Source organism: Berghia stephanieae, chromosome 4, assembly GCF_034508935.2.
Source record: "Berghia stephanieae isolate SIO BIC M18660-M18661 chromosome 4, UCSD_Bste_1.3, whole genome shotgun sequence".
NCBI classification, from domain to species: Eukaryota; Metazoa; Mollusca; class Gastropoda; order Nudibranchia; family Aeolidiidae; genus Berghia; species Berghia stephanieae.
In genome coordinates this window covers 45,701,772-45,717,332 of record NC_088363.1, presented here as the reverse complement: position 1 = coordinate 45,717,332, position 15,561 = coordinate 45,701,772, and the positions used below count along the sequence as shown (strand labels likewise).

Sequence of the window (15,561 nt, the reverse complement as noted above, 5' to 3'; positions counted from 1 at the left end):
GTCTCAGGGAATCAGGTACAGTATTTTCCCCACCCTGAGACTAAGAGAATTTTCATCTTCCCACACATTCCACTCAAGATCTCCACCATGTATCGGATACAAACGGGAGAGGTCAACAGTTTGTATCAAAAAACAATAATAAATAAATAAAAATAAATAAATAAAATTTATCCTTTTTATTTTTCCAAGCAGAAGAAAGACAGGAAAGTACTGTTAGCTTTTATTTTATTTTTTTGGGAAAGGGTAGGGGACGGGTAGGCAGTTACGGCACTTGAGAAAATTTAAAATCATTTTAGCAACAGTAAAAAGATAGATGATGGAATAGCCACAAGATTTTGACCCAGCTATCCAGCACCTTATAAAACTGTAACATAAAGGGTAGAATATCAGCAGAGATCAGTAGATCAAAGAGCAAAAAAATGATGCTCGTAACTGATCTGAAATCGCATCACAGAAACGGAAAAGTCCCACAATAGGGGTACACTCAGGAAGCTGTCATTCCAGTGCCAGTATAAAGGGGGGAAAAATGGGAAAGTTAAAAAAAATATATATTTACAATTAAAAACACAAAAGTAGGACAAAATTTCGAATAGGGAAAAGATGAAGATTCCAAGAGCACACCATTAGTGTAGTCTGAGAACACCCAAAAGTCCCATCCAAACACAAGAATGGAATCCCACGAAGAGAAACACACTCACGTGTTTACAAATAAAGTCATAACAGAATGGAATAACCAGTAAATACTTCAGTACCTACTTAACAGGGAAATGTTTAACAAGGAAAAAGATAATATCATCTCCCGATAATACAATAAATTCGACTGTTTCCCTCTTAACCAAGGCCCCCGCCAGGAACGAAACCAAGAAATCATAGTTGAAGACAAAGACAAAAAGCAACCTGGACAAAAGAAATAGGGGGATAGGAGACAGTATAAGTGACCTCCCTTCCTATCATTGGAGTTGGAGATCAAAAGACACTCAGGAAGAAAAACCATCAAAGGCGGTTAGCCTCAGGAAAAAAAAAAAAAAAAATCAAAGGCAAAAAAGTATACAATTTTTATCAAAATGTTTATTGTGATTTTCAATGATGAGCTGAAATTTACAAATAATGAATGATTTGCAAATGAAAATCTATTACTACAGCATATACATATTATATACATTCATGTAAACTAACAAGTTAAAACATTTTTTTAAAAAAATGCTAACTCTAAAGCAGCAGCAGCAATCTTTTACTCAAATACGAGTTGTGATAACATATCTCCCTTTTACAAAAACATTCAGCTTATTCATTTAGAACAGCACAGTATGTTTGATATTAAAAAAAAAGTACGGGATTACAAAATTTATAACTTGGCAACGTATTACAACAAATGTAAAATATACCAAAGAATGCACGATCCTAATAAGTTTTGTATGGGGTTAATTATCCATTGCTATTTCAAGTTAACAATTTACAACAGCTAAGTAAGTAAAAGTACTGCTTTCCCTAATACTAATACTTTAATACATACCTGCCTACATTTACGGATCATCTGCAATTGTTACGGAAATTTGATGACAATTACGTTTTAAAATGGAAGAAATATGGATTTTGATTGCACAGCAATTTTGTCACAATGCCAGGGAAAAAATTTTTTTCCTCATAAGTTACTGCAATTTTAAGAGGAAAAAAATGTCTACCACGCCTTCCATGCCCATGATAGTTAGCTAAGTCGAGCGCTAACTCATAATGGTGGCAGTCAACAACAGTTTATTTTACGTTAAAAAGTTTGTAACATTTATTTATGGTTTAGTTTAGTATTAGTGAAATTTTATAATTTATTACAGATGAATTTTGTTTGTTTGTTTTTAAGGGTTTTACAGCGCTTGCAACACATTTAGGTCATAACAGCGTCAGTAAAAAAGAAAGAAAATGGGATCGTAACAAGCTCTAGAATTACAATTAAAGCACCCAAGAAAAGGCAAGACAAAGGTTTCTTTTTGTTTTTAAGGGTTTTACGGCGCTTGCAACACATTAAGGTAATATCAGCGCCAGTAAAAATGAAGAAAATGGGATAGTAAAAAGTTCTAGAATTACAATTAAAGCATCCAAGAATAAGGTAGATAAAGGGGAATTGGTTCAAATAGGGAACAGATGTAGACTCCAGAGCACACTATCCAAGTACTTAGTTTGAGATCACATAAAAGTCTCATACAGACACAAGCACAGGTCCCCACTGAGAGGAATACACTCAAATGTTTACAAATCATATCTAATATGTAAACATAACATAATACAGTGCATAACGGAGAGATGATTTACAAGACAAAAAACTCTAACTATACATTTGACTGTTTCCCTCACAGCTAGGGTATCTGGCCAGGGCCAGGACAAAACCAAGTGATCTCATCCCAAGACAAAGTCAGAAAGCATGTTGGAAAACGGATATAAGGGGATAGAGGACACAGTAAGTGCCTCCCAGCCCACTATAGGAGGTCAGGAACCCCACTCAATATGAATTTTGTGTTGGTTACTGATTTTGAAATTTTCAAGTAGGCAGATATACTAATAACACTTTTTTAATACATAAATTTGAGAAATGTTTATTGTAAAAACAATATGCGATCTGAGTAAAAAAAGCAGTATCTCAACTATTAAGGTCGTTTCCTAACATCAGTAATTGAAATAGACTAAGAAGCTTTACAAAACAAAACTTAAGATGCTATCTTATTTTATGCCTCATTTGTTCCATTGCATCAATTCATTGACAAACTATCTCCAATTATAATCCTAGACTTTTTTGGCAAACACCCTGCAAGGGACTGCGTTAAAATAATTAATAACATGATTATTATATACAAATGCAATGTTTGATAAATGAAATGTTACTCCATATAATGAAAACCCCAAAGTTAGAGATAAGTACTCGTACATGAAAATGAGGATTTTTTATTATTCGTACAGAACAATCACGATTGAAAAAAAACTGGTCAATAGTTTGAGAAAAGCGGAATATGAAACATGTAACTGATTTAAGCAGGATCTGAAAACAGCTGAGATAATGTCATGCCAATTAGACGACACTGTTCTAATTATTAAAACTAATAAAACATCAGATGCATATCCCCAAATGAAAGAGGAACCCCCCCCCCCCCCCCCCCCCCCCCCCCAAAAAAAAACCCAATCACAACAATGCCTGCCCACCCCCACCATCAAAAACAAGAAAGAAATATATATATAAGAATAGAATATGTTAATCAAGTTTGTTTGTTTGTTGCTTTAGGTCTCTTCCAACACAATTGAGGTTATATGAGAGACCGCTGAAACAAAAAAACAAGCAATCTAACAAAAATAGTACAAATGTAAATCAAAATCATAACCTAAAGATATCATAAGCTAAATTATAAATAACCAAGAACAAACAGGCAGAAGATTTACAGAAAAAAAAAAAATCCCCTGTCAAAAATACAATCACAAACCAAAGAAGCAGGATAGGCTAGTAAAGAGAAGAAGAAACGACATCACTATCAGATCGTACACCCATGTGAACATCATCGGTATATGATTCAAGGGTGATGCTCCCATCCAACCACCCGCATGTTAATCAAGGAACAATAAAGATACACCCTATTATGCTTAGAATCATCACTGCTGACAGTGACAAAAGTGATAAAGGAGGAACATTTTGAACAGTTTCCACTATAAGCTCCATTTTGAATGCATTAACCCCACATTTAGAGCAATTGAGATAAATTATCATCGATATACTAGCTAAGTTCTGAAGAGTGGGAAACTGCACCTGTATGTTCCACCACAAACCAATCTTTCACTGCCAATACATTGATTGGAGTGGAGGAAGGGATGTCATTATTTTTAAAGGAGGAAATTCCTCCTTTGACTCCAAAATCACATATTTCAGCCTATCCGAGGAAAACGCTGAATTATAATTATTGACATTTTAAGAACTAATTTAGTTAAGGAACACCGGGTACTAATCAATTTAAATCAATATGAAAGTAATAACACCCTTTATTACAATTATTAACTCATAAGACTCCACTTATGACGGATGCACATTTTAAAAAATTATTTTATAAAAATGTTGCAGAATAAGTTGAGAAGTATGCAAGCAAGCAATGAAAACATTTAAACAATCAGACAACATTAACAGCAATACAAGATATGCAAATGTTGCTGCTTGATGTTCAAAGAAATAAATAAGCTTTAACAATGGCATCCTCTCATTTCTCATTCATCATACTTTGTTGACAAAGGGAAAACCCGAAACGTCCACATCATCAAACTTATCAAATTAAATTGAAGCGTCTACTCCATTTTATTATTTTTATTTACAAGAAGTTAATAAAATATTTCATAAAACATGGTAAAAACCCAACACACAAATATAAATATGGCCTGATGTCAGGTTGAACAAGTCCATTTGTTTCTGTTTTGTTTGTTGTTAAGGGTTTTACGGCGCTTGCAACACATTAAGGTCATATCAGCGCCAGTAAAAAGGAAGAAAATGGGATAGTAAAAAGTTCTAGAATTAAAATTAAAGCACCCAAGAAAAGGTAAGACAAAGGGGAATTTGTTCAAATTGGAAACAGATGTAGATTCCAGAGCACCCTATCAAAGTACTTAGTTTGAAATCACCTAAAAGTCTCATCCAGACACAGGCACAGGACCCCACCAAGAGATATACACTTATACACTCAAATGTATACAAATAATATATATAATATGTAAACAAAACAATACAGTGCATAACAGAGAGATGATTTACAAGGATAAAAATACCATCTCCCAAAACTCTACTATACATTTAGCTAGGGTATCCGGCCAGGGTCTGGACAAAACCAAGTTATCTCATTCCAAGACAATGACAGAAAGCATGTTGGAAAACATATAGGGTGATAGAAGACACAGTGAGTACCTCCCTGCCCACTATGGGAGGTCAGGAACCCCACCCATAAGTCTATTTGTGAGAAAGTCATCTATAAGTCCATTTGTGAGAAAGTTATCTAACAACTAGGCCAAAAAGCCTTTGATGTTTCAAAGAAATAAAATAGATATCAATATTTACAAAAGGAACAGCTCAAAAAGTACAACTCAAATGTTGAAAAACAAACCAACACTACTTTTGAAAATAAAATTTGAAGTCTTGAAAGATCGGGGGTCCCGTTAGCTCAGCTCGCTTCACATGCAAAGGTATCGAGATCGATCCCAGGTGAAGTCGAGATATTTTTTTTTCCACCCCCTCCCCCACCTATCCACCCAGCAGTGATTGGGTAGTTGGGTCTGTTATATCTGGCAGAAAGTACTTTGCGGATATTCTAGTGTCCTATCCAAAGGGTAACAAGCAATAGCTATTGTCCGTTTCGTGTTCTAGAAACTGGGATAAACTCCGGCTACATGGGCCGAAAGGCCCTGAAGGTCTTTAAAGATCAATCAAAGATAAACACAAAAACACGATAAAACTATCAACAGTCGAGCCTCAATTCAAGCCAGAATCGCAATGCTACTACTGAGAACAGTTAAGCTTTAACATAATCAAGAAAATTACTTGGACTGAAACTATACTGTTCCATTCCTCCCCCACCCCAACCTTTCTCCCACTCACTCACAACACAGCTATTTTTCATCAGCACAGGCATCATACAAAGTACATGGGTTTCTTGACGTTGATTCCGTACTCAGACAAAGCAGGTGTCAGATCTTCCATTTGAAGAGTCATCTTCTTGTCCTGTTAAAAAATAAACAAAAACAAAACAATGAAGAAGGGTCAGAAGTCCTTAATAAGATATGAATCATAAATGTAAATAAGAATTTGTAAAAAAAAAAAATGTACCCTACAGTACAATCTGGTTAAATAAAAATTTATAGAGATACAGTGCAACCCTTGGATAACGACATCACCCAGGACTGGAAAATTATGCCGTTATTCTGGGGTTTTCAATATGGTGGGACAAGGGTGTGTGATGAGACCTTTGTGTATAACGATGCAATGCACTGTGATAAGACACGTCCCAACCAAATTAGAATGTGTATTTTTCCTGTTGACAAAGATTTTATTTGTTACACTTTCACTCTCCTATGTGTGTTGTTATTTTTAAAAATCGTAAATAGTGCTCAGCTCACTCGTCACAGCAAGCAAATGCTTTTGTCAATTTCACGATCTCTAATGGCTCTAAAGTACTACTGTTTTGTTTTTTTTTGTAATGAAAGTGCACATAATCTTAGTTTTGAAAGATTATGGGAAAATCTACGTGTCCTTAATAATGCTGTTCATTATTGACATTGATAAGGGAGGCTACCTTGACATGTTTCTTGGAACTTAATCCGGATGCTCTCATCTTGGAGTGCTGTAAAGCATCATTGGCAATGTCAGAAATAAACTTTTGGGCAGCTAGGGAGATGAGTCGAGTGCTGAAATAATGAAATAAAAAATCAAACATTAAGAAACATGTAAATTATTTCTTTATCTAAACAGTTAGGTAACTTTCATTTAAATCACAATATCCATTGACGATAATGGTTATTTGTCAAAAAGGAGTAAAATGTATCTGTCCACTGGGCCAAACCAAAATGCAAAAATGACATATATATTAAAACATCATAGTTACATAACATTATAATAAAAATACATTGTATTTGTTGAGGCATCCAACTTTCACCAAGAGTGTGGCTGTGTGGTCTTGTGCTATGACACTCATCTTCGGAATGGGAGATCGTGGTTTCGAGCCCCGAATAATCGAGTCCTTGGAAAAGGCTCTTTACTAACATTCTCTCACCGTGTATCTGGCTGTTAACAGCGGTGTCTCTTTCATTATGAAATTGTAATATCGCCTAACAGGCATTTCGTCTCATTCTACATGTTGTTGCTGTTGACCAAGGACCATATATGTAAAGAAATTGAGCATGTTTAAAGGCTATTGCGCTATATAAAAGCTCAGGAGTGCTGTGAATGAATTGAGACAATCACCATTGATGCCAGCGTAGATCATAGTTATTATTATATTGGTGAATATGTTTAAATATCACATCTAGTTTAGAATGTAATTTTCTTAAAAGGAGGAAATCATTCTTGCTCTGAGTCCAAAATCCCTGATTTCCATGGAACCGAGGAAAACCATCAGCCCTGAATAATAACAAAAATAATAATAATGACAACTAACATCAACTATTACTATTACAAATAAACCAATAAAATGCACACTCACACCCGTGGATCTGAAGTCTCAAAGCCAGATCTGTTCAGGTAATATGCAGTGACAGAATCTGGAATCTGTAACAAAAGTAATTGTAACATTTTTCAAAAACTAAAAAAAAGATTCAATATCTAGCAATATTGTGAATAACAAAATCGCATAATCTGCTAATTGTGCATCAGTGTATCGTTTTGTCACAAAAGTCAAGGAAAGTTAAACAAGATCAGAGGCCTCCTTTCCAAAATTATTTTCTGTGTATTGTAGTTTTATCAGCATCAGTATAAAATGTTCTATCTTTGATTTAGTGTAAGCCATTTGAAAATGGGTGGATATTTATAATGTCATGTATTTAGAATTTAGACTGTCCCCTTGTTGAGTCCCAATAGCCACGGGAGACAATTCAGATTCGAGTCCGAATTGCCACTTCGATAGGCAAATTATACTATCCCCAGCCCCCACACCGGTTGGAAATATAAAAAGCACAGCCTTATTAATTATTAAACTTTATTCTTAGATCTATAGAGAGCCTCGCCTTTGGCCGACCAACCTCCGCTGCACGTCCAACTCGCCTTGAGCATGCATTCACGTAAAATATAAAGATTTTTTTTTTAAACCTACCTCTGTTTCAAAAACTAGCATCTTTCAGCTTTCTAAGAAACATTTTGATTTTTCAGAACTTTAGTTCGTTAAAAAAATACCGGCCAATCTGACCCGTTGAGTCGAATGAAAACGAAATTTTGTTGTTTACACGGTTCAAAGGAAATGCCGTAAATAAGCTTTCATGGACTTCCTGTGTTGTTTTTATAGTGTCACGTGACCGTTTTGAGAAATTTGTCGTCTGCTACAAATAATTAGACCGGTAGGGGGTAGATATTTTCGTTGGAGCAGAGAAAAAGTGAGTATTATTTCTTGGACTTGTAGAGAGGCCTAGGGTCCACCAGCAGACCAGTTGATTGAATGAAAGAGAAAAAGGGCTTTTTTATCCGCCGCCACCACCACCTTGAAAGAGTGGAGGGGGGGGGTGCATGCCGACGAGAGGGAGACGTGTCGATTGGTGACCTTGGTGACGTCGAGCATCTCAAGGATGCTGGCAGTTGCAGTTGCAGGTGTTCTTAACCCCTTAGCTAATTTTTTGCTTTTAGATAGTAGTTTGCTTTTATCTTTATTATTGTTAACGGGGAATACAGCGTTTCCACCAAGAGAGTAGTCAGACTATCGCAACTCGGACTTCAATTGTCTATAATAGTTTTGCCGTTACTTGTCTTTTGATGATAGAAGATTTGGTGTTAGGTCAAAGATCGAATTTCGCCGCTAAAAGGTTGCATTGCTACTGGGTTTGCTCTTCCCCCCCCCCCACCCACTTTTTTTTTTCTTATTTTTTTTCCACCTTAGTATTGTTGATTGCTGCTATTTCCTTTTTTTATGATTAGCAAGTGCCGTAGGAGTCTCACAGGATGCAGGAGTACTGCAATTAACCCTTTGCCAGTGACACTGATTTTTTTGTTTTTCGAATAATAGTCTTCATTTATATTATTTTTTAACGCAGAAAAAAAAACGTTTCCACCATAAGAGCAGTATGAATATTGATAAAAAGCGCTTTGAGCACGTTGGGTGGATATTGCTCTATATAAAAGCTCAAGTTTTTAAATTGTAATTTGTTTTTTGTCTTTGATGAAATGAAAATTTTTGTTGGTCAGTAAGATTGATATGTTTTAAAGGGTTTAAATTGTTTCGTTTTTTAGTTGTTTTTGTGTTTTTTTTTTGTTTTTCAAATGCGGATACGCTGCTTCTTCCTTTTTTTTTCCCTCAACTGGCAAGCTATCGCTGTACTTACCCGCATGGCTTGCACACACAAAAGGATACATCTAAGTCACAAAACCTTACATCCAGGTCACAAAATCAGACAACTATGCCACACATCAAGACATCTCTGTTTCGTTTGTTCCAAGATAGCAAAACAAACCAGACGTCTTGGAGTTCGAAAGAGCTTTCCATAAAATATTTGGTATTTGCAAGACCCCCAGAAACCAATTCCCTATACAGCTCTTGTGCAAGGTTACTTATGACCTTGATTTCTTCCGTACCCACCCCCAAAATCCCACTTATTATGTGGTATAGGCAGAACATAGTAAATAGCTGGACTGCCACATGCGTGACTAAATTGGCCAAAGAGAGAACCTATACTTTGGCATTAGACACCCATTACCTGATGTCTTGGTTTTTAATCCTAGCCTAGTGAGAGAGAGAAAACAAAACAATCATACATGTATCTGCAAACAACAGAACGTTTTCATTTTACATTGAGATGGGAAGGGGAAGGGATAACATTATGACAAGAGAGAGAGAGAGAGAGAGAGAGAGAGAGAGAGAGAGAGAGAGAGAGAGAGAGAGAGAGAGAGAGAGATGGGCGGGGGGATGGGGGGATAGTAAGGGGGAATGGGAAAAGATGAAAGAAACAATGGGTTGCCTGATGACGTAGATCAAAGGATTGTTACAGCGGTGTTCACGGAGCGTACTTCGTGAAATTTTAACCTTTTACAGTGACACTGATTTTTTTTCTCCAGATTGCTTATGCAGAATAAATCGTTTCCACGAAGAGAGCAGTAGTAAGAGTATATTTCGACTCGGGCTTCAATTAAACTATAAATCGCAAAGCTTGTCTTTTAATGATAACATTAAGACTAAGATCTGGAGTTTGGGGAGTGTAAGATGGAATCTCGCCAATAATGGTTAAAATTGTTTTGATTTTTAAAAACATAACACACACACACACACACGAGCGCGCGCGGTCACGACAGCGAGGACCATCTATTGCATGTGTTGCAACGGTAAATCAGTTTACGTGTACGTAGATCCTGAGGCGAGATGCCCCGTTACCGTGTACGCACACCCCCCCCCCCCCCCAAAAAAAAAAAAAGAAAGAGACACACACACATACACACACACGCACACACACACACACACGCACGCAGTCTCGCATCCGCTACGAACTAATTTTGCGCACCAATTTTTACTGCACTAATGCACCAAATTGCATTTGGTTTGGCCACTTGGCCTCCTGTAACCAACTTTTTGGCTTCCTCTGACTTTCCCCGTTATATCGTTTTACTCTGGTACCGGTAAAACTTATTTTATTTGGCAATCTAAATATCTAAATGCAACACGTGCTAACGCCACATATTGCATTTGCTAATGCTTCTATATATACGAATTTTCCTTATCCTATCTAAATTGTTTAACAAATCTAAAGAGTTTTCGCGAGGCTAAGGTGGGTTTGGTGGTATTTGGGCTCCTGCCGAGGAATCTGGCTTCTTGCTATAGCTAGTTTGGTCTCTTACTCAAAAATGATCTGGCAACCCTGCCTGGCTAGGCGGAACCTTGATAACAGAAACGGGGCCCACACGATTTCGCGAGGAATTAATCATGAAAACAATTAGGATATAATTTCAACACAACTTTTGAAATTCATCAAGGATTGTCCATTACCGAATGTTTTTTGATAGAAAACAAATGCATCTTCAAATCTAAACTGCTTTTGACGGTAAGCGGTAAGTTTTTATTTATTTTTCTGTCCAAACGAATGATTTGTCCTGGTTATAGAAGCTAAGTATTGGTAACACCGGCTCAGCTCTCTAGTCTAACTATAGCCTATTATAGTCCTATGCCTATAGGCTATAGTCAGTCAAGACCATCTGAAGTGAAAAGACGAGTATTCTGTGAAGGCCGACGAGCAAATTAACCCATGCCATTAACATTTACGATTTTTTAAAACTATAAATAAGCCCATCAACTGATTAACAACATATAACCCTATTATTATTGGATTGAATAATAATACCGTTGGTGTGTAGTCCTCCAGTTGCAAAACAAAGTCACTGAGCTGCACACCAGAAGCTTTATCTTGAGAAGAATGTTGGCTATCCAAAGAGTTCTGACTTTGCAAAACAAAATGCGGCTTAGTATTTGAATCTCCACTGTTTCCAGATGCCATTTTAAGTGTTAAGACAATGTTGTTCAAATCTGATTTAAAAGTGGTCGGAAAGATGAATGATGAGAGATGTCTCTTTTGCTTGCTTGTTTTCGTTTGCCAAGTTCGAGTTTGAGTTTGAGAGTCGAGTGAAAATGAAAATCAGTACCTAGTACCTATGAGTGAAGGGTAGCATGTCAATATCGACTCTGAGTACTTAGAATTTATGAACTGAGGCGGGGGCGGGAGGTTATTCCATTTCATGAGGGTGCTTTTGGAAGTTGCGTATCAGAATTTTTATTTTTTAAAAATAAAAAATAAAATTATTATCACTATTTCTCAGCTAAGTTTAATTTCTTTTTATTTTAGAATAATTCCATATTCTCATGTAGTAACTACACGAAGCTTTTGCTCATTTAAATCTATCTTTATTTTAAATATCCAGCAACTTTGAAACGCCCTCTCTCTCTCTCTCTCTCTCTCTCTCTCTCTCTCTCTCTCTCTCTCTCTCTCTCTCTCTCTCTCTCTCTCTCTCTCTTTCCGCCCCCCCCCCCTCCACGTTCTCTCTCTAATTATTTTTTAAAAATCATATATAAAAAATTAAATAATAAAAAGGGAGAGAGGGGGTAAGTAAATATTCTATCGCGGTCTCGAATTCTTAAATAACACTCTTACCATCTTTTACCCTTCTACTAACAATTATGCAAATGTAGTATAATATATCTCCTTTTTTAAAATCTAAGTTTACCCAAAGAACGCTTAAGGACGAAACGTCGTTTACTTTGAGTTTTATCTTTTACAGGAGTCATTTTTACTCTCTTTATTTTACTTTACATTTTAATGAATAATTTAGGCAACTCTAGATTTTCATATCAAAATGGTGCGTTCTTATATCATATTATATCATATCGGTAATAGGGCTTTATAATGGACCGAGCGTTCCTTAAATAATAATAATAATAATAATAATAATAATAATAATAATAATAATAATAATAATAATAATAATAATAATAATAATAATAATAATAATAATAATAATAATAATAATAATACGTAATTACTATAATGCCCCTTTCCACAAAATGTGCCCTGAAGCGCTTATACAAAGACAGATATTATATATATATATATATATATATTATATATATATATATATATATATATATATATATATATATATGAAATATTTCAAGTATAATTGTGATCAACTTCTACAATATTGTTTCGAGCATTCGATCTCATCAGGAAATGAAAGGAAGTAGGCTACTCTGTCTTCAAAGAGGCTTTAAAGGAGGACAGGGAATTACGGTGTCTAGTGTCTACTGAAAGAGCATTCCACACACACACACACACACACACACACACACACACAGAGAGAGAGAGAGAAAGAGAGAGAGAGAGAGAGAGAGAGAGAGAGAGAGCGAGAGAGAGAGAGAGAGCGAGAAGAATGTGCTAGTGCTAAGGCACTTCGTGGAAAATTTTGACTTAGGAATCAAACGGATCAAATACAGGGAAGAAGATGAGCGGAGAGAGCGATTTGGATTGTAGAAAGAAAGAAGAGATGACAAGTAGTTGGGAGCAGTTCCACTGATGGACTTAAGACATTAACAGGCAAGTTTGTAAGCAATCCGCTTCTCAGCGGGGAACCAATGCAACGACTGCAAGACTGAAGTGATAAGATCTGACTTTTTTTTTAACTTGGTAACAATACGAGCAGCTTTATTTTGGAGTAGCTGCAGCAATCAAGCTTTTTGGCAACCCGTAGAGGAGGGAGTTGCAATGGCCAAGTCTAGAGGTTGCTAATCTGTGAGTGAACCAGCATATTGCATGCGTCTTCGCAGATAAGGTTCCGACGTGTGAGATGTGAGTTTGTAAGTCCAAAAACTCATCTAAATAATAGCCTAAATTTCGGACACTTTCAGATCTTTTAATTTTGATGTTATTATATTTATCATAATGCCCTCCAACGTGACAGTTTTGCATTTTTTTTTTCTCCTGAACTCAATGAGTTCAGTCATGCCGTCATTGAACTTGAGTTTGTTCGCTGACATCCAAGACCTGATTTTTTTGCATTAAGTCTGATAGAGTAATTATAACGGATTCACAATCGTTAAAAGACATTGGACAATAAAGTTGCGTGTCGTCGGTATAGATATGATAAATAAATAAATAATAAATAATTCCCTTTATTCATCCCATAGGGGAAATTTGTCTCTAGGGTCTATTCTAAGGGAAGACTGGAACAGGAGCCGCACTGCCGCGAGGTGACTTGCTCAAGGCCACATAGCACAGCGGCGGCTGATCGAACTCGGTATCTTTCGGGTACGAAGCAAAGACCGTACCGCTGAGCAACGATGCCCCTAAAACATAAGTAATAATATATTGAACATTACACATTGCATATTATTTGAGATTAAAATGTTTAAAAGGAAAACCGACACACGTTGAAGAAAATTATTTAAAAATAAATAAACAAATAAGCAACAAAAAATAACATGAAAAAAAAAACAAAACAAAAACAAACAAGAAAAAACAAAACAGAACAAACAACCCCCCCCCAACACCCATTTTATAATTGAAAATGTATATAAATGCTCAGTCATATAATATATTATGTAGGCTATTTTAAATAAAAAAGTTGTGTACTCAAATGTATATTACGACATGTTTTAATTAGATATGTATCAATACCAATTTTTATAGACGCACTTTTACTATTTCTTTCATTTAATATTTCCTTTACCATGTTGCATTATCTAATATATAACGCATATTTATTCATTCTTTTAAAGCAAATTTCCTGACTTCGTCAGGAGATTTGCTTTAAAAGAATGAATAAATATGCGTTATATATTTTGATTTATATATCTATTTATTTCTCTTTCTGTCTGGTTTCTAGCGTTTCAATGGCAGTAATAGACACTTAGATAACCACGCCTCTCGGATAATCGTCATACTGTAAACAATTGCAGTGATTGGTTGGCATATCAAAATACACAGGATTTACTATCGACAGTATGTGTCTTAGTAATATACCCACTGTTCTACCGCTTGATCAAAAGAACCAACACAGAGAACTATGTGTAACTTCAAATGTTTATAATATTATGGTCGAGAAAATCGTGTGATAACTAGTAACCCATCTGACGGTATCAAAATAATAACAACGATTAGAAAGAGGTTGATTTCATTCAAGTTATAGTTTATAAGCAACCAACTATGCTTGTCCGAGCGCGTGTGAAGGTGTATCACAAATTCCATGTTTTGATTGGTCAAAAATCTACAGGTTAATTCGAATGCTATTATGATGTATCCTGATTGTATGAGATAACTATTGGTGACATATCTCAAGGCGCTTCTTTGTACTTCTTCGATCCTATTGATATAGTCTTGTTAGTAAGGGCTTCAAACAGTCTACACATATTCTAGTGTTGGGCTAACCAGTTTATTGAAAACTCGTGCTTTTTCAGTTGGTTAGCATGATTCCCCTCCATTTGTTACACTTTTTGGTGTGGCAATTTAAAGAGGTTGCCGTTATTCCAGGCTTTTTGAACTTTCTCTTGTTCCCAGATTTTGTTCAGAAGTGGGTATAACATGCCAGTTGATGTCTGGATGTCTGCTTTCACTGCTTGAGCTGGAATTCCGTCTGGCCATGCTGCTTTGCCTTGTATGAGGGTCTTTATGGCTTTGGCAATCTCTGTTTTGGTTGGTGGGTTGATGTTGATATCAACTTGGTCTACTTGTGGTTGAATATCTGGTGGCATAGTTGGTGCAGGCTAATTGAGTGTTTCCTGGATGTGTTCGGCCAATCTTGCTCTTTAGTTTGTATATCCGGAAATAGCATTCCATTCTTGACTTTTACCGGTTTATCTGGGTGATTTTTGTGTTTCCTGAGAGTTCTCTGGTGATTTCGTATAGCCTTTTCACGATCCTTTGTCCTGCTGCAGTTTCTGCTTCTGAGGTCAGCTCCTCAACAAAGTTTCTCTTATCTTTTCTTGTGCTCTTTTCACGTGCCTGTTTGTATACGTGCAAGGGAATGTATGTTGGAGTCCACCAAAGAACATAGATGCCAACACAGAAAGCCATACTGAATGGTGAAAACGTTCGTTAGCAACAGACTGAAATACGTCATAAATACAAGTCCGTTATAGTACTCTTAAACCTTTTCTCACGATTGACCTAAATGGCGTTGTGTGAATCTTCTTCTTCTTCTTCTTCTTCTTCTTCTTCTTCTTCTTCTTCTTCTTCTTCTTCTTCTTCTTCTTCTTCTTCTTCTTCTTCTTCTTTTTCTTCTTCTTCTTCTTCTTCTTCTTCTTCTTTTCTTCTTCTTCTTCTTCTCTTCTTCTTCTTCTTCTTCTCTTCTTCTTCTTCTTCTTCTTCTTCTTCTTCTCTCTTCTT

At 36.1% G+C, this 15,561-nt stretch overlaps 1 protein-coding gene across 1 annotated transcript; it reads right to left on the bottom strand.

Annotated features, from left to right (window-relative positions):
• Positions 1–1,050: 1,050 nt before the first annotated feature.
• On the bottom strand, positions 1,051–11,344 carry LOC144970674 (transcription initiation factor TFIID subunit 10-like). The gene is made up of 4 exons (XM_078910546.1): positions 11,032–11,344; positions 7,206–7,270; positions 6,300–6,411; positions 1,051–5,728 (listed from the first exon to the last, which is right to left on the bottom strand). The coding sequence occupies exons 1-4, from the start codon at positions 11,182–11,184 to the stop codon at positions 5,639–5,641; spliced, it is 420 nt and encodes a 139-aa protein (XP_078766672.1). The 5' UTR covers positions 11,185–11,344; the 3' UTR covers positions 1,051–5,638.
• Between the last annotated feature and the right edge of the window lie 4,217 nt (positions 11,345–15,561).